Source organism: Artibeus jamaicensis, unplaced genomic scaffold (genome assembly GCF_021234435.1).
Source record: "Artibeus jamaicensis isolate MK-2021 breed Jamaican fruit bat unplaced genomic scaffold, CSHL_Jam_final scaffold_916, whole genome shotgun sequence".
NCBI classification, from domain to species: Eukaryota; Metazoa; Chordata; class Mammalia; order Chiroptera; family Phyllostomidae; genus Artibeus; species Artibeus jamaicensis.
In genome coordinates, this window is record NW_026522059.1 from 27733991 (window position 1) to 27757411 (window position 23421).

Below are 23421 nucleotides of genomic sequence, written 5' to 3' on the forward strand. Positions count from 1 at the left end.
ATTTTTCTAAAGAACACTCCAAGTCCTCAGGGACCTATTTCTCTACTGCTCCTTCATCTGTGAGTTCATTGTAACTGTAACAAGTTCAAGCATCTCTTGGACTGTTTTAAATTCGGGTATAAAAAGATCACACCCATTTTATATGACATCATATAGGCCAACCCTCAGAATGCTCACTCGGATGTGTAATTAAAAGGTGTCTTACTTACACTTAAGATCTGTGTGGAGTGTTGTACAGGCATTTGCAAATTAAAGAGATACCGTTTTGGTGTAAGATAAGACACATGAGCATAACTTGATTTTAAAATAAAAATTCCCTTAAAATGCTGTTTTGTCCAAATGTGGGAATATGGCATAAAAATAAAGAGCAAACTTCAAGTGGCATTCTGGGTCTTTAAGCTGGTTTCACAAAACATTAGTCATTTACAAAAAAAAAAATCTATAGCCAGAGAAATCAGACACTAATGAAGATTTCTGTTAGTCTTGAACTTGTGACCTAAAGGTGAAAGGCCAAATTGTTTCATGCTTCATCTGTCTGGTCCATCTACGCTAGATACAAATGACTTGTCTCAGATAATAATCTGATAAAAAGTATGTGGAGAACTCAAATAACTTATCTTGCTCATTCGATTCCTATTTCTCATCGACAACAATTATACTGTACACACCATTATACACACAGTAAAATCAAAGTTGGGAAACTAAGCTTCCCCCTAGAGGGGATAAACCGCATTCAGAGTATTTTAGAAACAATGAACTTAATAACCCTTTATAAGCCCATTTCAATGTCAAATGTCCTGTAATTTCCAAGTTGCGCATTTTTGTATTTACTTTAGAATACACAGGGTTAGATGCCTACCACATTAAAACTTGGTGGCAAGTACTCTTGACATGGGAGGAAACAAGAAAATTACAGCAACAATTACAGAAGTATATCCTCTTGTGGCTCATGTTAACATTGCCAAATCCCTGTATAAATCAGAACCAACTATTCATAGAATGTACCTGTCAGCAATATGCTACGTGACATATGGCTCTACTTAATCAAATATACAATTCCATTAAAAAAAAAACCAACTCAGAATATTCCTTCAAGGCACTGTGTTAGCCAGTCATTCACACTCTGATGTGGTTTAAAACATTTAAATATTTATGCACTGCATTTTATTTATATGTATAGCTGTGTCTAAGAGAATATTTTTATCCTGGGAGGAAACTGGTGTTTCTAAAGGCCATTTTGCAGTAGTTGCTCCACACGAGTCCTCTTATAATGGCCCTGATACCATGACAAAAATATCCTGGGTTTAAATCTCCTATCAATGACTCTTTTATATTTTCTAGGTTTGTTTTTTATTAAATGCATTGTTCAAAATATGACAAAAAACAGAAATTGGAGCCACGAAGGTTTTTTTCACATTGCTATTTAAACCAGCTGCAAAGATTTAGATCACACTAGCTCTTATTTTACGCATGTCCTTTGCAACAAGAAAACCATGGAATGCCCTTAAAAAGGAATTTTAAAATATAAAACAGATGTGTTATCTTCTTTCCCTTTGCTGTTGGAGTGCCATGTTGGGTAATTAATTCCTTAGTCTTGTATAGGTCTTCATGCATATAAAGAAAAGTTTATTCCCATAAAAATTCTTACATCAGAGAACTTGAGCTCCCCCTCCCTCCCCCGCACTGCTCCTGTTCCCACATGAGGTCCGTGAGGGATGAGGGGCCGTTTTTCCTGGGGAGCCAGCTCCGCACAAATGCTTGTCACGTACATACGTGGGGAAGTGCCTCAGCTTAAACAGCAACACAAACTTTATGGAAACACACTATTATACTGAATATCAGTAAGAGAAGTGTAAGTGATTTGTTCTTAAATCACTGAGCATATTATTATCACACTTTCTGTGAAATTAAAATTCATTGTGAAGTGCTTTTTACTGGTTCAGAATGGCAGAATGATAGCAGGGGAAAGACTAAGACCATCTTGTGCTCGTACACTTCCTCTCACTGCTTTTTCTCTTTCAAAAGACGGAATGCTTACCGTCAGAGGGGCTCACGCAGGCTCTTCACATCTGAACTGGATGCGCAGACAATGTGATACATAGCGAAGTTGAAGCTTTGGCCAACCAAAACCACAAAACTTGGAAAAATTTCTGGGAATATGTTACTTTCCACACAGATGTGGCACATTAGTCACAAAAATGTGGGCATTATCTCCTGTGCATGTGTAGAGAACCCCTGTTCTCTGAAGTTTTTAAAAATAACATGTATCGCTTTGTCAAAACAGAGAAGGGCCCAAATATCACGGTGCCCATCGAATTCTTCACCCTCTCACATTTGGATGTGTGCTTATTATTGCAGGTGCTAACACAGAGAATCTAGGAAAAGCTCCCATGTGGACAACTGTAAACTGTTTGAGGATGTGCATACCTGTTGCCAAGCTTGTACCGCAGTGTTCAGAGAATGAATCGCGTGTTGCCCAAAGTTTACAAATATGGAATCGACCACGATGGTGCAGTCGAGCAGCTTTTCTGCTGCGTCGCTGGAAACCGCCATCTGTCCGAAGATGCTGAAGGGCTTCACCAGGCTTTGCATCGTGACGTTTCTGCACTCCAGGAGTTTACAGTCCGCTTGGGCGGAGAACTGAATCTCCCGGCAGACAGAACTATTGTTCCACTGTCGAAGATACAAGTGTGGTTCTCTGAAGGAAATGATCATATATTCTAGTTCAGATGGCACATTTTTGTCAGAAACAAATGGCTGTAGGTTTGGTGGTGGAGCTATTGGGAAAAGAAACAAGAACAAGAGCAATGCGGATGAGCCAATGCTTCATGGAAACACAGAGATGACATGTAAATTATTCGTCTTTCCGTCACTGAATTCGATACTTGATGTTTAATAAATGTAAACATTCTTCTGAAAATATTATAGCATCTGAATTATTATTTGATATTTGCAAGCACAACTGGTTTTTTCAATCAGCAGGTCTCTTAAATACATATCATCCAAAGGTTACACTCAGTTTCACAACTGACCACAGAGACAACAAATAACATGAATAGGAGGTGAATTCTAAGGAGAGGTGTTTAGATGCGCTGTGTACCTACCAACTCAATTTCAAAAACAAAACCATGACTCAAAGGGAGTTAGAAAAATCAGGTTAAATTCCATTTTTGTTGAAAAGGCAAGATGTTCAACAGCAGCTGTGTTTAGTTTTAATCTGATTTTTTTCATTTTTTCCCATTACATGGAGGTCAAAAACCTAACGCCTTAGGTCAAAATGTATCAACTAGGAAAGGTTTACTAAAGACTTTTAGGAATAATTATTCATGTAACATTAACAAATCTATAAAAGGTCACTTTTGGGGTGCGGGAAAATGTACTCTGACTGTAGAAACTTGTAAAAATTATTAGAGAATTCACCCATCTTTTGTAGAAAGTATTCATGCTTTTAAAACCAGGTGATATCAAGTATTTTTAGACTCTATTTGCCACTAATGTAATGGCTCAGGATATAGAACAAAAACAGATGTATTTCTTTCAAAAAGATCATAATCATCATAACAGTAAAACCTGCAATTTTTGTAACTTCCATGAAAGTCCCTAACGGAAGCATGCAAAATCATGTCAGTTCAATACAATTTAGTAACCTATGTTATAGGTCCATAAGATGGTGCAAAAGTAAGGGGCACACCTGTTATAGGAAACTAACTTCAGGATAACTCTTCCAGTGCTCACAGGTAGGGGAAATGAATACTGCTTCTAAAGATTCCCACCAGCATGTGGGTGTTGGTCCGTAGAAAGGGAGCTTTGGGTGGCAGAGGGATTAGCAGTCACGGCACTTTGAAACATCACTCACACTGCAGTACAGAAAATGGAACCCCCTCCAAGACTTTCTACTTCCCGAAAATAAATGATCTGGATAAAGATAGGGCAGTTGTGTCTTGAGAGCACACAAGACAAAACAGTAAGTTACGTGGATGCTATTGTGATGTTAAAGTAAAGCGCACCTGTGCCTAGCTGGTCCAAGTGATGACAGAGGTGCAGCTCCAGGTGAGCAAACTGGGAGGAAATGCAGAGGGATGGGACGAACCACGGCGTGAAGCAGGAGTCCACTCTGGTACAGGCAGCCAGGGCCGTGGGCGTTACCAGCTGGTCACAAGTGCTTTGAGAGCCAGATTCACTTGCACAGCTATAGGAAATAAGAAATAAAAGCGGTTCAATAACCTAAATTCTCCAATATCACATAAGTGAAATGTCTTTCTGTAAGGGTTTTTTAAGCAAGCACCCATAATCCTACAGTCAATATGTTATGAAATCTTTTGTATTTACTTACATAAACGAGTTGTTTTTAAACATTAAGTTCTTGTTTATACCCTGAGCTATTAGCTGAAAAATTTCAAAGAGTTCCTCAAACTCCAGGATGCGTGGACCTACCTGTGATCCAATTTTGTTCCATCCACATCTCACGAAACCTTGGGACAATTTGTTCTCACATTAGTTTAAGACCAACACAATTCAGAGTATGACTCTGCTGTTCAGAAAACCCAGTACTTCCAATGTCACTATAAATGTTTCCCTCTTGTTTGACTTCTCCAGAGTGGCCATATCCATATTCCCATATGAATTAGTCAGTACTCGTTATCAGACACCCACTGAATACCACAGTAAGTGCCATCAAAGTCATGACCACGTCCAGAAGAACCAAGGTCCATGGTCAATTACACTGCATGGGTCTTCTCTTCACTTGCCCATTTTCTTAACACCATTTTATCCAAGTAAACTCTAGTTAAAAGGAACAGTGAGGGCACCTGTAGGAGGGGAGGTGTGTGCTTTTGGTGGCTACCTAGGTGCCTCGCCCCAGTGCCAGCAGAGGCAGGGGAGCCGAGGACTGGGAGGGAGCACGGTGCATCCTGGTCCTTACCGACACTCAGGTGATGCTGCCCTGTTCCCCTTCACCACCTTCTGCCCCTTTCTTTCCAAATCTAAAATTTGCTCTTCAGTTATGGTAGCCTGGATCCCAAATCCACAAAGAGCCTAGAGAAGCAACACTGTGATTCATGGTATCTTAGGGAGAACTATGACAGGAAAAACTAAAGAAATAAATCTTTGGTTTTCAAAGAACTCACAGTCTAACTGGTGATATAAAATATGTAGACATGTAGAAACATTACAAAACAGAACCACCACGCAGGCATAGGAAAGTCAGAAGTGCTGCCAGAGTGGAAACAGAAGAGGGGCTCGGAATGGTGTGGGGTGAGTCATGTGGGATTCTTGGAGTGTGGATCTTCAGCCGAGTTCTCAGAGAAGTTGTGAAAAAGACGGTGAAAATGAAAGCAAGGAGCTCGGCTTGCAGGCCAGCGCAGCCTGCGTCCCGGAGCGCTGGCTCTGCTGGCACTGAGAACTGGGCCAGTTTTGACAAGATGGAGTGTGCGCCGTGCCTGCTGGGATCTGTCCAGTCATGGCATCTGCACTCTGAAAGACGATCTTCGTGGCAAGGCTGAAAGAGGCCAAGGATGTGTTCTTCACTTACAGGAACCTGCACCACTTCCCACTGCAGTTCCTGAGAGATGAGGGACTATAGTACTTGGAGAGACTCTATATGCAAAGGAACTTACTCACAACCTTGCTCAGATGCTTCCAAACCTGGTGGAACTGTACCTTCATTCAAGTAAAATATTTGTGGTTCTGGAAGCCATTGGGTCCCTTGTAAAACTCCAGTGTTTGGATCTTAGTGCCAATGCCTTAGAAATTGTTTGCCCAGAAACTGGTCATCTGAGAGCTTTATGGCATCCTCCATCAGCTTACAGGCAACTGTGAGTCTTACCTCCAGAGTTGGCAATTGAAGGAGCTGCAGATGCTAGACCCGTCTACCATGGTTTGCTAACCCGAGGCAAGAGGCTTCACTGGTGCCTTTCTCTGCAGAGCCTCGCCGTGGACCGAAGTTGACTGCGGTGTCCGCTGCACTGGCCTAAACGAACTTTCTGTGGCTGGAAAGCATCTTGCATTTTTGCCACTTATTTTCGGCCAATCTCGAGAACCACACTACGTGTATGTGGATGGCAGCATTCACCTGAAGGACTTAGCATCCCATCTGTACAATAAAGTCCTCGGGGCAGTGGCTGCGGTGCTCTCATCCAAGTTTCAAGGTAAAGCTGCTTTCCTTTTCATCAGGGCAACTAACCACTTTCTTCTGAGGTGAAAGCCATAGGGACAGAGAATCACCACATCCGGCCTCCACCAGAGCTCACTGGGAGGAGTTAGGATTGCACTACCACGGCTGTCTGAAAGATCTAAACTCTCATCTTATTACCCAGAAGCCTCCTGGAGCTGGGACACTGTCCCCTGAGCACTGTCACGGGTGTTGTGAGCCCATGTGCACCACTGACTGTCCCAAGCTCTTTCCCTTGAGAGAGAGGCTGATGGTGTGGCTGCACCAGGAAGGACACCTGGTAGTTTGGTGGCTCACTGCTGCTCCACCCAGCGTCTGCAGACATCAGACCTACCGAGCTGATGAACACTCAAGTGTCTCGGCAGTGCTATGGGCTTGACACTGCAGTTTCAAGTGCTGTTCGTACAGCAGAGAGGCAGGAGAGTCCAGCCAGGCCAAACAGGCCCTTACATCCTGTCCTATCAAATGGGGAGGGGCATAACTGCTGACCTCCCTGGAAGTGTCATGACTGAGCTTCAAAGCTAAATATATCCTCCCCAAAATTAAAAAAAGGAGCATTCCATCAGCTGTGCTAAGTGTTTAGCTCCAAGGAGGTGATAGTTATGTGTTGGTATTTAGTGCAATGTTAGTCAATCTCCACTGCATACAAAGAAAACATACTCTGGGGAAACTATGCTACTGACTGCATGTTGTGTGCAAAAATGCAGTTAAGTGTATTCTTAAAACTTCCTGTAAATGGGCATACTAATCCAAATAGCTTTCTAGAAATTTAGCTGTAGAGTTTCCAATAAAATATTTTATTGGCAAGGTAAAATTAAACCATATTTATTCAGAGAGAGCAAAATGTATTATTTGTACGTGTTGTACACATACGGGGCTCATTTCCATATGCCATGTTAAGGAGTTGTTAAAAGTAGGGTTCAATGTTAGTAAGAGTTTTATTAAAAATCCAGGTGAAAGTTCTATGAGAAACAGTGAGTACACAATTTGAGGTTTATCTCAGGCATTTTTTTGGTCAACTACAATTTTTGATACTCTTGATATTTTCCATGATTTTTTCTATTTCTGAAGAGTAGCAGATACTAAAACATATTGAAAACAATGGCTAGAACATCATGAGTATATGCCCCAGTCTTTATCGAAAACAAATCGATTAATCCTTCACTTTTCCTAAATTAATGCACAAATCAATGGTTAGAGAGATATTTTTAGGTATTTAAGAGTATAGTGATTCCTAGCATATTGTACTGGCCAGCACTATCTTACTTAATCTTAAAAAATCTTGAAATTATGACTAAAATGGTCATGAAGTTAACCTATATTTAAAAATTTAGACTTTCATTAAAAAATTTGAGTTATATCAAAATTAAAGTTTCTTAAACACAAAATAACATGGTATATATATAATCCCAATATACTTTAACTATATTTTGAGTCAATAAAATTATTGTAGCCTAGTCCATCTTACAGTGAAGGAGGTGATAGGAGATCTACTGAAACATGACAAAGTCGGACACTTTAAAAATTGTGGTAAAACATACACAACATAAACTGACTGTTTTCACTGCTGCAGCTGTACAGCTCCGCGGCAGCCCAGCCTCCGCACTGTCGTGGGGCTGTCCCATCGCCCAGCTGGGAGATTTTCCATCCTCCCAAATGGGGACTACCCTGCAGTCAGTAAGCACTACCTTCCTCATTCCCGGGCAGCTCCCACTCTATTTGTCTCTATAAATTTGACTATTCTTGGTATCTCATACAAGTGTAATTAGCCAATATTTGTCCTTGTCACAGTGACATTTTCTATTTTATTAAAAAATTCCCGCTGCAACCGGATAAACTGATTTCATGACCCACAAATGGGTTGCGATCTGTGGCTTAAAAACGGGCTTAAATGAGCCCTTAAGTAAAGGACTCTTTTATATAAGTCTTTCAAAAAAAATATATATTCTATATATATATATATATATATATATATATATATATATATATATATATAATTAAAAACATACTATTAAAAATATAGAGAGAGATGGAATATATCTCCCGGGGTTCACTGAACAAGCACCATGACACAGAGATGTAGTCGATACCCTACATTTCATTGCCCACAGTTCTATTTCCTGAGGTTTCTGGGGTCTAGCTAGGTGACCTATATGTACATGAGGCACACTTTCTATCCATCTGCTGATTTTCACGGGATGGGTGTTCTTTTCATTGCTGCACTGCGTACAGATAAAATCAAGATCCTACTCCTTTAATTTTCACTAACTGTATGTTACTAGAATCATGCCTGGAAGGTAATTATTTTTGAAGAGCCCAAATGATATAGCAACAGAATATATGAAGTATGACACATATTATTTTTAAGTATACAAAGTAATCAATTAAAAAGACTGTGAGGCTACAGACTAAAGTGTTAACAGGTTCTTTTTCTGTGATATAATTATGTATGATACATTTTCTTCTCAAATGTTCAATACACATATATTATTATTAATAAAAGAGAAAGAAAGCATTCACAACCACTTGTGCATATATAATATAAAGTAGGAGTCAGAACATCAAATGATATGCTATGATTATAACCTTGTAATGGCATATAATACTGGGCAAAATAAAGGTAACATAGACAAAAACAGTTGATTTTCAGGGTGGTGGATGCTTTTTCTCTCTCTTACTGTCAGATGTTGTTTGGGGGAGAAAAAGAGGGATTACATAAAAGGACTAAGATAACGCCAAAGCCGACTCAGCAGGAGAATTGGATGGCCAGAGCCCGAACGTGATGGGTGGCAGCACAGGCCCAGAGTACGCGTCAGAACGAGCACAGGAGCCGAGAAAACCGGGCCCCTGAGTGCCTGTCAGTCACCTGTTCCTTTCATGGGAACATGAATAGAAAATGCTGACAGACAGGCTGCCAAAGCCATTTTTTCTCCCTCTCAGTTCATGGGTGTACCAATCTTAAGCAAACACTGGAAATGGGGATAATCTGGCCCTTTGTTGCCTCTAACCAGATATCCTGTAGGAGGTGTGGAACGGGATGTCTGGGGACATGATTCGGAATACCTGAAGTCTAGAGACTAGAGGTTCATTGCGGTCAAATACTCTAGAGCTAAATATAAGTTTAGCTAATTGAAATCCTTTAGGTATGTTATTTTAGTTAGCCAAGTTTCCTAATGTCTTAGAGGTTCTTAGTGAGGGTTTATTATGAGTAAAACACAGGATTTTTAGTACACAGACTTCACAACATTGGCTTCTATCTTGCCTCCTAGTTCTCATCTGCAGTTGCAACAGAGGCAGCTGCCAGCCAGCTGAGCTGTGGCTACGTGAGGGGGCACTGGGTAAGGTGACCAAAGACTGCTCTCTAGCACAAGGCCACCATCCCATTTTCACAGAGTTACCTTTGGTCATCAGCTCCGTTTTGATTGCTGTTTAAGACAATTCTCCACAGATCTGAGGACACCAGTTTCTTCTGGTCATTCACAATATTGATATCTGGCAACTGCAGCTCACACACTTTGCTTTCAGACAGACTAAATTCTTGATATGCAACGAAAACCTTCTGGAGTTCATCCCAGTATTCCAGACTGCAAGGAATCTATAATAAATAAAAAATTTTACAGGGTGCAAGTAGAAACTAGCTTCTATGTTTGTTAAAATGCAAATTAAGCCTTCATAAAAGTTACAACATTAGTAAGACTTTTAAAAAGGATAAGGTTGTAAAAGACAATAGTTCACAATTTCTCTGGAATAAATACTTACGTATTCACGTTGGTTACCTATTTTATTTTAAAAGACTTATTCAAGAATAAGATGTGAAAACAGCCAAGAAAGTTTTTCAATGAGAGAAACAATGGGGAACAAATCCAAGCAAGTGTTAAATGTATTATAAAACCACAGCCATTCAAGATAAAGTTGGAGCAGTAACATCCAAATAGATTAAAATAAAAAATAGTATATGATAAAGGTACAGATAAATTTTAGTATGTAATAAAGATGCCATCTCAAACAAGTAGGAAAAAGATGGGAAATGAGATCGCAAGAACTGGCAGGCCATTTGGTGAAAACACAGTGGGTCCCTATTATCATTCCTATATGAACAAACTGAACTAGTAAGCAAAATAGAGACAGACTCATAGAAAGAGCAGGATGAGAGTTATGGGGGGCGGGGGGAGACGGTGGTGGGGAGTAGAGGGATGGAGCAAAAAGGAAAAAGGAATCATGGACATGGACAGCAATGTGGTGTTTGTAGTGGGGGGGTTATAAGGGGGTTAAATAGTAATGGAAAAGATATAATAAAAAATTAAAAAGTAAAAGAGGAAGTAAATTCCAAAAGGATCAAAATGAAGGCTGAAAACTGAAAGATTAAGAGAAAGAAACATCAGTTGATGTTTTTATCATAATAGGGCATCCTTTTCCATGCATGGCATGAAACTCATGGATGTAAAAATAAATCTCAAAACCATAATTGATAAAAATTAAATAAAACAAAGTAGAATAAGGCACAATAGTCAATGATATATGTAGAAATAATTGTGATAACAGAGAGCTCTTATAAATCAGTAAGAAAATAAAAAGTAAGTATTCAGAAAAATAAGCAGAGGTTGTTGGAAGAGGCCATTAGCCACGGACCTTGAGCGACCCTGCATGTCCTTACTAGGTATGCAAAGGATGCCAGGCCCCGGGAGCTGAGAGGTTTGCAGAGAGCAACCTTGAGGGATGAAGAAATCTCTCTTTAGGACAAAGAGCAGGTGTGCTCTGAAAGAGGTGGATTCGAGAAGCTCCATGCTCCTCACTGTGTTGCATCTCTCCTCCATGTGTAACATCCCCCTGGGTGGCCTTCTGCAATTGACTTGGGGACAAGAGAAACCAATGCAAACATGATGCTCACGCAGCCTGCGAGCAACACTGTTTGTCGTTTCTCACTTGAGAGTCTTTCGTCTTCTGCCAGCATCCATGAAACACTGACAGGCAAATTGATTAACCTGCACAGGTAAAATCCCAGACACTGACAGCAGTGAGTTCATGTGCACATGCACGCACACATATAGTTGTCAGATATGTAAAAAGATAACTCATCTTCACTATTACCTGAAGAAATTCAAAACAAAGCAATAATGTACTCTACTTATTCACTCGTTTGGCAGTTTTGCAAGACTAATGATTCCCATTTCTGGAGAGATGCAAAAAGCATTTCTACATATTTTTGGAGGGCAATTTGACAGTATCTATTTAAAGTTTGGAAATACACATCTAAGAATTTATTTCACAGAGGTTCCAATGCAAGTATGTGTGTTATATTTAACAGTACTGTGTGTATCAGTAAGTGCTGGAAACAGTTCAATATTCATCAACAGAGGACTAAATGTAACATGTAGACCTATTAAATACATATTACAATAGTTTTAAGTTATTCTACATAAATGGAATCAATAGATTATGGTCATTAAAATGAATAAATAATATCTATATATACTAACACAAAAGACATACAAGATATATTACATTAAAACTTAAGTTTTAAAATAGAACACGTGGGTTGATCCTGTTTGTCTTAAAACAAGAGAAAGAACTGGACTCATCCGTGTCTCCCTCTTAAAGTATTCCCTCATTTCCACCCCCAGAAATGCTCACTGCTTCTGCTGCGCCACTTCTATGTCTAATCACTGCGCAATCATAGAAGGCATTACGCTTTGCAACCCCTCATTTACATGTTTGTCTACTTTAGCTAACTCACATATCCCTGAGGCAAAAATGGCACATTATTTTTATTTTTTCCTTTTTATTGAATTTATTGGGATAATGCTGGTTAATAAAATTATACAGGTTTCAGAAGCCCACTTCTACAACACATCATGTGTACACCGTATTGTGGGTTTTCCACCCCAAGTCAAGTCTCTGCCCAGCACCATTTATGCCCCAGACCCTCTGCCACCTCAGAGGAAACCCCTCAGCCTAGTACCCCCAGCTCCTCGTGGTCAATCACCACACTGTTGTCTGTGTCCATGAGTTCTTTCTCTTTTTCTTCTTTTCTTGCTCAATCCTTCTACCCCCAGCCTCCCAAACCCACCACAGCTGTCATCCTGTTCTCTATCTATGAGTCTGTCTCTGTTTTGCTTGGTAGTTCATTTTGTTCATTAGATTCCACTCAGTAAAATCATTTGGTACTTGTCTTTCTCTGACTGGCTTATTTTACTTAGCATAATATTCTCTAGGTCCATCCATGCTGTTACAAAGGGTAAAATTTTCTTCTTTTTTACAGCTGAGTAGTATTCCATTGTATAGAGGTACCACAGCTGTTTTATCCACTCATCCACTGATGGACACTTGGGCTGCTTCCAAATCTTGGCTACTGTAAATAACACTACAATGAACACAGGGGTGCCTATGTTCTTTCCGATTAGTGTTTTGGGTGTCTTCAGATATGAGGAACTTCTTGGTCATAATGCAGTTTTAAAAAATGGCATATTTTAAAAAATACTCTTACCATCTAACAGCTTGGGGGACATGATAAGATCTTAAAAGCTTCCTGAAGCAACAGATTTCTTCTTAAGCTCTCCTTCCTTCAACAGGACCGTGAGCACCCACATGTGTGGAGGTGCTAGACGGGGGGGGGGGAGAGCACGTGGACACGCAGAAGAGGCTGACAGTGTGATGAAGCGGAGGCACCGGTTCTGGTCGGTGGTAAGGACAAACAACATATCCAGTGTTCTACTTACAGGAACATTTCTTGAAATCCTTTTCTTGCTTCCCATGGCATTGCTTTTCTAACTTTCCCTCCTGGGTCTTTGTTCCTACATACTCTCTCTGACTAAAATAAAGGTAAGACTCTAGTTTCTTGTTGTCTCATGTTTAATTCCTTCCCATCTATCAAGTTCAAAGGAAATAACACCTTCTAAATTCTCTCCCTTTTCTGAGCTCCAACAGTTTTCTGAAATGGGAATCTGCTTCACAGCTCATATCGCTGCAGACCTCATGTTACAGTTATTTCTATACACGACTTCTTCCCTGGTAGATGCGGTCCTGGAGGGAGTGACTTCTATTGGCTAAGCTTTGGATTTTCACAGCACCTGGCAAAGTGTATACAGTGAATGTTCAAACAAAGTTGCTGGATTAAGTGAATAAATGATTCATGAATGGATGAATGGGTGAATCACATACTAGGTGATTCAGCCCATCTGACACATTAAAAAAAAAAACTCCACAAGGAATTATAGGAGACAAGAGCATGAACTTTGGAGTCAGACCTAATAGGATTCAAATCCTACCTCCATCAGATATGCATTCTTGGGCAAATTAATTTTTTAACATTAGTTCCTACACCTCTAAAAAGAGGAAAATAACAGTACTACTCTCACAAATTACTGTGAGGGTTAAATGAGACAAAGCATTTCATTCAACACCACATAGTAAAAGCTTAAGAAATGTCAGTTACAAATTACTCATCCTTTTCATGCTCAAAGAACACTTCTGAAGCATGGGTGGTATTAGGTAGGTTGTAATTAAGAGTCCTTAACAATGGATTGGACTTAGAAGAAAATAATAAACCTTGAACCTAGATGTTCAGAAACACAGTAATAATCATACTGCAACGTTTTCTGGTGAACATCTATTAAAACGTGTCCCTTCATGCCTTGAGGGTTGTGGCTCAGGTGGTTGGGTGCTGTCCTGCAAAGCGAAAGGTCATTAGTTCAATTCCTGGTCAGGGCACATGCTGGGGTTGTGGGTTTTGTTGCCGGTCGGGGCACATATGACAGGCCACCAAGCAATGTTTCTCTCTCACATCAATATTCCTGTTCCTCCTTTCCTCTCTATAGAAATGATAATAAAAATAACGTGCCCCTTCCACTGCTGGGACTATACCCTAAAGCCCCTGAAACACCAATTCAAAGGAACCTATGCACCCCAATGTTCATAGCAGCACAGTTTACAATAGCCAAGTGTTGGAAGCACCCTAAGTGCCCATCAGTAAATGAGTAGATCAAAAAATGATGGTATGTATGGTATACACAACGGAATACTATGCAACAGAAAGAAAGGAGCTCCTGCCCTTCACCACAGCATGGGTGGAACTAGAAAGCATTATGCTAATAAGTGAAGTAAGCCAAGCATTGAAAGATAAATACCATATGATCTCACCTTTAAGTGAAACCTAATAAACAAAACAAAATAAACAAAACAAAGCAAGCAAAATATAATCAGAGACACTGTAATAAAAACCAAAATGACAGTACCAAGAGAGGAGTAGGGGGGTACCGGGGAAAAGAAGGGGAAGGGCCAAGGAAGACATGTAAAGGACCCCTGGACAAAGCCAAAGGGGGGTAGGACTGAGGGTGGGAGGTGGGGGTCGGGGGAAATGGAAACAACTGTCCTTGAACACAATAAAAACACTGTGTCCCTTGCTGTTGGCTGTGACCTGGGAGACGAAGGCATACACCACTGCTGACCCCGCCGCACCACCGGTGACTGCTGCTGAGCCGGTCCTTTGGCCAAGGGCACTCGAGGCCAGAGGTGGACAGGCTGTGGGAAGTGGAGTGAGGCATGTGCAGAGAATATAAAAATTTCAGGGGAAGAGCACCCATGAGTTTAGAAAAAGCACATTTGATATGCTTATTTTAAAAATACAAATAATAAGACGTAAATTTCAAAATCACCTTCTCGGTAGAAAGGAACACAGAAAAGGGTGAAAAAAAAACCCCTTGTTTCTGGTATTGTCTCCAGACGTTCTCCATTAAAAGTAATATATAATAGCTTATGAAAATTAGCGGTCACATTGGGAAGCAGAGCGGGGCCTTCAGGAACAAGCCCCAGCAAGTTTTGATGTACAAGGCGAGGGCTGGAACAGGCCCACACAAAAGGCAATCGAAGCTGGGAACTGTTGTGGGCAGCCACGGGCAGTTTACTGGCAATCACAGTGGACTGCACCAACGCTGGGGCTTAGAGAAAAGGAACTGAGAGAAATCAAAAAGAGAGATTTGGAAGAACACCAAATAAAAAACTTTAGTTCACAACTCTGTGTGAGGCTGGGTCTGTGGTTACATACTTCAACTGGAACATTCCAGGCTACTCTGAAAATGCAGAAAACAATAGAAAACTACTGAAGAAATACATCCCCAAATATACCAGTTATATGTTTGCCAGGATTTTCTTTTATACTTCCTGTTTTCCTTGGTTAATAAATGGTTATTAATAAATTCACTCCAAATGAAACTTCTGTTGAAAAATTAAAAATTGTATGCCTAGAAGTGCATTTGCAAAACTTACATATTAACTCTTTTCCCATTATAAGAATATATTTAACTTCAAAAGAAAAGCTAGAGTGACTTAGTACAATTAGTATTTTAGAGGTAACTTTAGTCAATTGCCCATTCAACTATAGATCTGAGCCATAAATTGATAAATTTAATCTTTTTCTTATTTGTCCATATCACTAAAAGTCTGGTTGTGGACCCACCCCACCAAGAGTTCCCGAGTATCCCACCCACCAAAGCAATCAAAGTGTCAGTCAACATTCCTCAACCCCCCCCCCCACCAAATCTTGTTGGTACAAAGTCCTGGTCCTGCCAGCTGGATCACTGGTCTAAGACCTTGAGCAACTTGTTCAGTGACTCTGAGTCTCAGTTCCCTCATTGGTGAAATGTGGGGAATAAAAACCATATTGGTTTTAGGATTTTGGACCTTATCTTAATAAAGCCAACGGGCTCTCTTTCAAGAGTTTGCAGCGAAGAAGTTAATGAAGTCAAATCTATGTTTTTAAAACCTTTGGCTACTGTGTAGAGATTGCCATTAGGATCAAACAGGGGCAAGTGTGATGTGAAAAGACCAATTAGGAGGCGTGTGCAGTGGTCCACGCCAGGAATGTACAACTTAGCATATGGTCGGTGGCTGTGGGGCAGTGTGTGGGAGATTCTTGGGACACAAAAATTTTTGACTGGTTGGATATGAGGGAGGTATCAAGAATGACTCTCAGGTTTCTGGCTCAAACCATGGCATAGATGCTGATGTCTTCACTGGGATGGGTAAGGCTGACTTGCCTCGCTGAGAAGTAGCTTTGTGACACACGTCGGGTAGAGGAGGGGAGATAGTGAGTTCGTTGCTAGACAAACTGAACTGGAGGCAGCAGTGAGCCACCCAAGTGGACATCTAGAGCACAGAGTTGGTTATTCTGGAGAGTGGGAGGGGAGTTACCTGTGTTGACACATAACTATAGGTTCATCCAACCTTAACCTTTTGTCAGGAAAGTATAATGGAAGGACAGACAGCAACCAAATTTAGGGTAGTTATTTGCAAGAGGGGGCTTTAAATGACGAATTAAGACTATAAACCAGTTAACAGGGATGTGAAAACAGAGTAAGGTGATGGATAGGAAGAAAGCAGATAACTAAAGCTTTATATGCAGTTTACTAAAACACTACAGTGGGGCCTGTTGAGTAAGCAGGTTGGAGAGACTGAGAGACTCAGATCAGGAGGCTGGAATGAACAACTCAGGAGGCAGAGCACTTCTAGATGCTGCCGAAGGCCAGGGCTTGTGTGTGGGCATGGGCAGTCGGATGGAGTGGAGGGAAAAGCACAAGAGTGAGGAGGTCAACCTGGGGTTTGGGTGGGTCATTGGCATGAATGTTGACAGCAGTGAAGAAGAAGACTGGATGCCACCAGGCAGACTTCTGAGAATGACAGAAAGTGACCCGAGACTTGGCAGATCAAAAAGGGGGAGGAAGATATAATTAGATGCAGGGAGTCTAGAAGCGGCAGAAGGGTTTTACAGGAGGGTAGAAGAATAAAGACAAGTGGCACTGGTGAGCAAGGGGGTATCCCATCTCCTGAGTGTGGGAATCCAAGAGAATAAACGGCCTCTCCCTCAGATGGTTACAAGGTGCAGAGCTCCAGGGGAAAGCAAAGTTTCATTTAGGCTGAAGACAGGAGAAAGGCTTGAAGAGGAGCCCGAGGTTTAGGGGAGTTCCCCAGTCACGGAGCAGGCGGTCCCGGGGGCTCTGTGGAAGAGTTTGGGAGGCGAAGAGGAAGCGGACTGGTAAGAGGAGGACAAAGGGATACGAATCAGTATCTGGACAACAGAGGATACATCTTACAGTTTGGGTGGTGACTAGGAAAGGGAAGTAAGGCACGTGCTGGAACTGAGTCCCTGTTTAGGAGGGGCCAGGGCAATGGTATGACTGTAAAGCAAGCCCACTGCTTCTTCCCGAAGCCCGGCTTGCACTCCAGGTATCTTCGGACAAGTATTCTTCAAGAGCTCCAGCTGTTTCTCCAATAATCTCCACAGAGTCTGATTCACGGTATATGCTTAATAAACAGCTTTTAAATTAATTAATGCAGAAAGGGGCTGTAGCGGTAACAACCGTAGCTTCTTTAAGTCTTCTAAAAAAGGTTTTGTTTTATATACTGAGCCCTCCCTTCAAATTATTTTGCAATCACACCCACTTTTTAACAAACTTTCCATTAGCTCACTAATCTTCCAGTTCGAGCTTGACACTGCCCAGCTAATCTCTAGGCTAGTAGTAACATAATTAAACTAAAAATCGAATGCAGTCATGTTGTGCTTCATATGGTAGCAATTAATTATTCTCAAGGAATAATTCTGAGCTCTATTTTGTGTGATCTATTTAAAATAACTTCATTATGTGCTTTTAGGTTTGAAAGAGATGATGTGAATGATCTTTAGTTACATATCTATAACTGAGGATTTATTATTAGTGCCTGCATGGAATAACTTGAAGGAAAGAGGACTATTCCAAGAAAGTTCGGTTGCCAAAAAATAGTTTAGAAAGCCTGAGTATCTAGTACTGAGTCATGGGAAGTGGGAGCAAGTAAATTGGTTTCACTGGAAAACATTCCACATGTAACACATGGTACATTTCAAATGACTGTCAAGATTATATATATTTTTATTACATTTTGTTTTCCTATGCATTATTTGACAGGACCTAAAAAATTAGCCAGCCATACATAATAAACTGTACTCTAAGCATATGTGGTCTCTGCATATGAATATATTTTAGGTTGTATATCTGCCAGTTGGTAAGAGCACATGTATTTTTGCATTTAAAATGTTATTCCACAATTTGTTTCCATTTGATGGCTAATTTGGGAAGATTTGCATGTGTGTTGGTGATTTAAAAATATTTTTGGTACAAAGGATATTTTGGCACTTAATTTGTTTTTATTACTTAATAGTACTGCCAAGGCTATTAGCAGGGTTGTGACTGCCCATCTGTCCTCATAGATAAATAGCTCTGATTTCTTTGTGTAGGGGCTGCTAAAGCTGGGCCATTGCGCCTTTGCCCATGCAGTCCCAATAAGCAGTCTAGGCAAAGGAAACAGAGGAAGTGTCTTCCCTGTCCTTATGTGCATAATAAAAAGCAAGTAGGTAAAGACGGATGAGGCCTAGTAAGTGATCTATTCTATCGGTCTGCCTCAACTTGTCCTTTCCTTTATACTACGGCAAAATAGAGGGAGCGGTCTATGTAGGGCTGGTCAGGAAGTACGAAGCTGGAGCTTCCCTTCAGGACTAAGTTAATAAAGTCTGGCTGCAGCAGAGGATTCCGTCTTCATCACTCCTCCCTCCGAAATTCCAGATTTCTCAGGACACCAAGTCAAAAGTGACTATAGTAGAGGGAAGAATAACTGCTTTCCCACCATCACTCATATTTTTATCAGTAGCAGAAATAATAACACTGATGGCAGCTGTGGCAGATGAAAGTACCTGGTGAATAGCCATTTACAATTTACAAATTTTTTCTTATACATTGTCATGGTGAGGAAAATACGATTGCAGTTTACAAAGAGGTTAACTGTGGCTTAGAGAAGTTAGATAGTATGTTCAAGATTACACATTGAGTTAGTAGCAGAGCTTTTGGCTATCAATCCAAGGCTCTTCAACTGGTTACCTTTGGGTTAAAAAAGAAAAATGGACCCCATATGTATCATTTACAATTTCATGTCCTAGTTTCTTTAAAGTGGGTTTTTTAGGAAGAAATCTAAATGCAGAATACGTTTTGACCTTTACCATTTAACCCAGGCATTTATAGCTACTTAACTTGGCCATTTTTTTTCTCTTGGAACAGCCTCTTTCTTTCAGCACTTTGAAGTTCTCCCTCTACCTCTGCCCTCAATGTCCGCTGCTGAGTAATCAGTCGTTAGTCTTACTGAGTATCCCTTACATATGATGAGTCACTTTTCTCTAGTTGCTTTCAAGGTTGTCTCTTGACAGATTGTGTCTGGCATGCAGATCTCTGAAGCTCATTGAGCTTCTAGATGTACAGACTAATGTTTTTCATTAAATCCGGTAAGTGGTCAGCCATTATTTCTTCAGATGTCTTCTCCTTGCTCTCCCTTCTCTCCTTCCAGGACTCCCATCAGACATATATCGATGCCCTTGACGTTATGCTCCACAGGTCCCTGAGGCTCTGTTCATTTGTCTTCATTCTGTTTTCCTTCTGTTCTTCAAACTCAGCAATCTCAATTAATGTACCTTTAGGCTCACAGATGCTTTCTCTGGCTGCCCAAATTTGCAGTTGAGCTCCTCTGGTGAATCTTCTGTCAACAGTTATACTTGTCAACTCTGGGGTTTCTATTTGGTTCTTTCTTCTTTATAATTTCTATCTTCTTATTGGTTGGATACCATTAGAAACCATGTCATTATTTTCCTTTAGTTCTTTAGACATGGCTTTCTTTATATTCTTTAAACATATTTAAAATAGGTAATTAAAGTCTTTGTCTAGTAAGTTCAACATCTGGGTCTCCCAGGTGAAGTGTCTACTGAATGCTTTATATATAATACTTCCATATTTCTTTGCATGTCACATATTCCCTTGGTAGAAAACTAGGCATTTAAAATGATATAAAATTTTACTATATTAATGAGTATCATTAACTATATTACTATTATTTTTTAACTATATTACTATTATTATATCATTAATAAATAATGCCAAGTGTGAAAATCTGATTCTCTCCTTTCCCTGGGGCTTGCCATTGCTATTTGTTATAGTTGTTTTTTTAGTGTCATTTATGAACTAATTCTAAACAGTATGTATTCTTTGTCATAAGGTCACTGAAATGTCTGCTCATTGAACTTAGTGGTCAGTTAATGACTGGACAGAGATTTCCTTAAAGGTTTGGAACCAGCAAGGCTCCTCAGCCTGTGCTGGGAGGCTGTGTGTGCCTATCGAGGCGTGTTTTCCATCTGCTTTAGCCTCTCCTTCCCTCCTCCTTGTGCAGAGCCTTACGACCAGCCGGAGGCGACAGTGCAGGACCCCTTCTCAGGTCAGTCTTGAGCATGCACGCAGCCTGGGGCAGTGCACAGCCACATGCATGTGCATGTTCTTCTCGTTTCCCAGGAGTTTGCTGGAGCTTTTCAAGGCTTCTGTGGACATCTCACTCCTCAGCTTTTCCTCGTAAGCTTCTTTGTTAGCTTAAAAGTATATCTGGTATATTCTGCCTCAAGCAGCCTTTAAATTACTTTCCTTGAATTCTTTCTGACATCTACCCTGAAGGTGGTAGAGGGAAGGCTTTCATACTGGTACATTCCTTGCAGATACCTTTTGAACGTGTAATCATTGTGCAGCTCTTATTTTGTTAATAATCAGTTATTTTACCTCATTAATTAAGTCAAAGTACATACTGCATTTAAAACAATGTCAAGGTGGTGATAAGACCAAATGTATTCCCCAGTGAAGAAAGTACTGGAAAGATTACAGGTACATAAGCTAAAAATTTTTTGATTGATGAGTGGAAGAGAGGAGGTAAGTGGATAATTACAATATAGAAAGTGAGGTCTGAGAATGAATTAATGAACTGATGGGTAACTGAGACAACATACATGTAGAAGTCAGCATAAATAGCAATATAAACATTAAAACCTAATAAGGTAAAAAACAGCTTTGCTTTGATGTAATACAGAGGATGTTTTTATGTACGATTGCGGTTGAACTTAACTGTCCTTTAAAATATAACATTTCCTATCAGTTATCTATAATTATAACAGGAGAAACACATTCCTCACACAAAACAAAATGTATTCTGATATCATTTGTTGATTTTTTGTGTGTCTATTCCAAAGTATAAATCTACCATTTACAATGACATAAAATACAAGTATGTTTGCAATCTCAAATGTTTTGGCTTATAATATTATTTCTTGTTATATGTATCTACTTTTTAGTCGATTCTGAAGAAGGAAAAGAGAGCTTGTATAGATCTTCAACTATTAGAAGTCATACAAAAAGACCTTAAAATATTGGAACCAGTTGAGAAACCACAAGTATTCAAACGCAGGAAATCATGACTTTAAAACATTTTAATGTGATCTACTCTTGGGAAACGCAGCTAACCAAGCCCTGTTTCTGCACAGGAACTATTCTGGCGTTGGGCTGCACTACGCTGTGGTGAAGGGGCACAGCTGCAGATCGTTCACCTGTAACGCCCCGCTGGTATTGCGGCTCACTGCACTGCATCAAGACTGCTTTCCTGTCCGGAAAACCCTCTAAGTACAAACAAGACTCTAAGTCCAGATTTTATTTTCCCTTGGTATCAGAATATGGTAATTTAAGAGCCCTGAGAAATACTTTTAGCCTTTAAAAGGAAATATGTAACATTTTTTTTTATTGAGATCTATGTTTGGGTTGGTTTTCAAAAAACTTTAACATATGACCCAGTTATCTTATCAATTTATCAAGCTACTGAGTTTCAAGCAAATGCAGGTGTGTATTATGACATCTTTCAAGGTAATATTTTTCCTTAAGGAGAAATGATAAAAATATATTAAAAACTTCTAAGTTAAAGCAAACTTACAGTAGGGGCAACTTGACTACTGTATGGTTTCTTTTAATGAGACTTCAAACCCTAAACTCAATATTGTGTTCCAGTCTCATTTCTAATTGTTGAGGAATTTTAGTCATTTGTAAGAAACAGTAAAAAATATATGGTATATTATTAAGAACATTATTTGGGAATCTGAAAGAGCTTAATTCTAAGCTGAATTTGGTAGCTATTTAGTTCTGTCACCTCGAGTTGAAGTCACAACTAATAGGAGCCCAATTTTCTTACCCATAAGAAATTAGGAAGATGGGATAAGATCAGCTCTTTTCAACTCTAAAGGAATATATAAATGCAGAATTTGCTTTTTTAAGTTGATATTTTAGGAAGAGAGCTTACATTATAAAGTGTATGCGATATGCCAAGACTGACATTATTTTATTCAATCTTAATGGTAATTCTGCAAGTTAGTAAGAATATATCCATTTTACAGATGAAGACAATAAATCTCAGAAGGGCTCAACAACTTGCCAAGGATCTGTAATGAATGATAATAAGTGATGGAGCTTGGACGGTTGGATTCTAGAACCCAGGGAGCTCGTTCATCTCATTACAGTGACTCTGGCAGTTTAGCTGCCTGATTGGGGCAGGGTTTCAAAATATGGAACCTGACAAATAAGCAATGCTCATAAACCAAATACTTATACTGTGATAATTTTAAAAATTAAATAGTTAAAATATAGTCATCATTGATAACAGCTCTCAACCCTTCATAATAAGAGGGCAGTACAGACTGGATAATCCTTAATAATTGGAATGAAGTTAATGGAAATTACAGAACAACTTTTAAAAGCCTCAAAATATTTTAGAACAAAAAGCAGGCTTACCACATTCTATAAAGGCTTGTCACAAAGTTACATCTTCAGACTAGATCCAGCCCTTTTTTGTAAAGGGCAAGACAGTAAACATTTGAGGCTTTGTGTGCACGTGCTCGCTCTCAGAATCAAGGGTGTCCAACTTTTTGGTGTCTCTGGACCACACCGGAAGAAGGGTTGTCTTGGGCCACACATTAAATACACAAACATTAACGAAAACTGATAAGCAAATAAAAGGTTTTAAGTAAATTTACAATTTTTTTCTTTCTTTAAAAGTATATTTTATTGATTGTGCTATTACAGTTGTCCCATTTTTTTTGCCACTTTATTCCCCTCTGCTCTGTACCACCCCTCCCACCAGTATTCCCCACTCCCCTTAATTCACCTCCATGGGTCATACATACAAGTTCTTTGGCTTCTTCATTTCCTATGCTATTTTTAACTTCCCATTTTGTACCTACCATTTATGCTTCTTATTCTCTGTACCTTTTCCCCCATTCTCCCTCCTCCCCTTCCCTGCTGATAACTCTCCATATGATCTCCATTTCTGTGACTATGTTCCTCTTCTGGTTGTTAGCTTAGTTTTTGTTTTTTAGGTTCAGTTGTTGA

At 39.8% G+C, this 23421-nt stretch overlaps 1 protein-coding gene and 1 pseudogene across 9 annotated transcripts in view; one reads left to right on the forward strand and one right to left on the reverse strand.

Annotated features, from left to right (window-relative positions):
* VPS13B (vacuolar protein sorting 13 homolog B) overlaps window positions 1-23421 on the reverse strand; it is a 700507-nt gene that overhangs the window by 95328 nt on the left and 581758 nt on the right. For all 9 annotated transcript variants that reach the window (XM_053660831.1, XM_053660829.1, XM_053660828.1 and 6 more), the window contains 3 exons: window positions 9568-9764; window positions 4008-4189; window positions 2428-2777 (listed from right to left, as the gene is read on the reverse strand). In XM_053660831.1, coding sequence (XP_053516806.1) covers window positions 2428-2777; window positions 4008-4189; window positions 9568-9764 — 729 coding nt within the window. The remainder of the gene's footprint in view (window positions 1-2427; window positions 2778-4007; window positions 4190-9567; window positions 9765-23421) is intronic.
* Window positions 5459-6511, forward strand: LOC119038599 (leucine-rich repeat-containing protein 28-like; annotated as a pseudogene).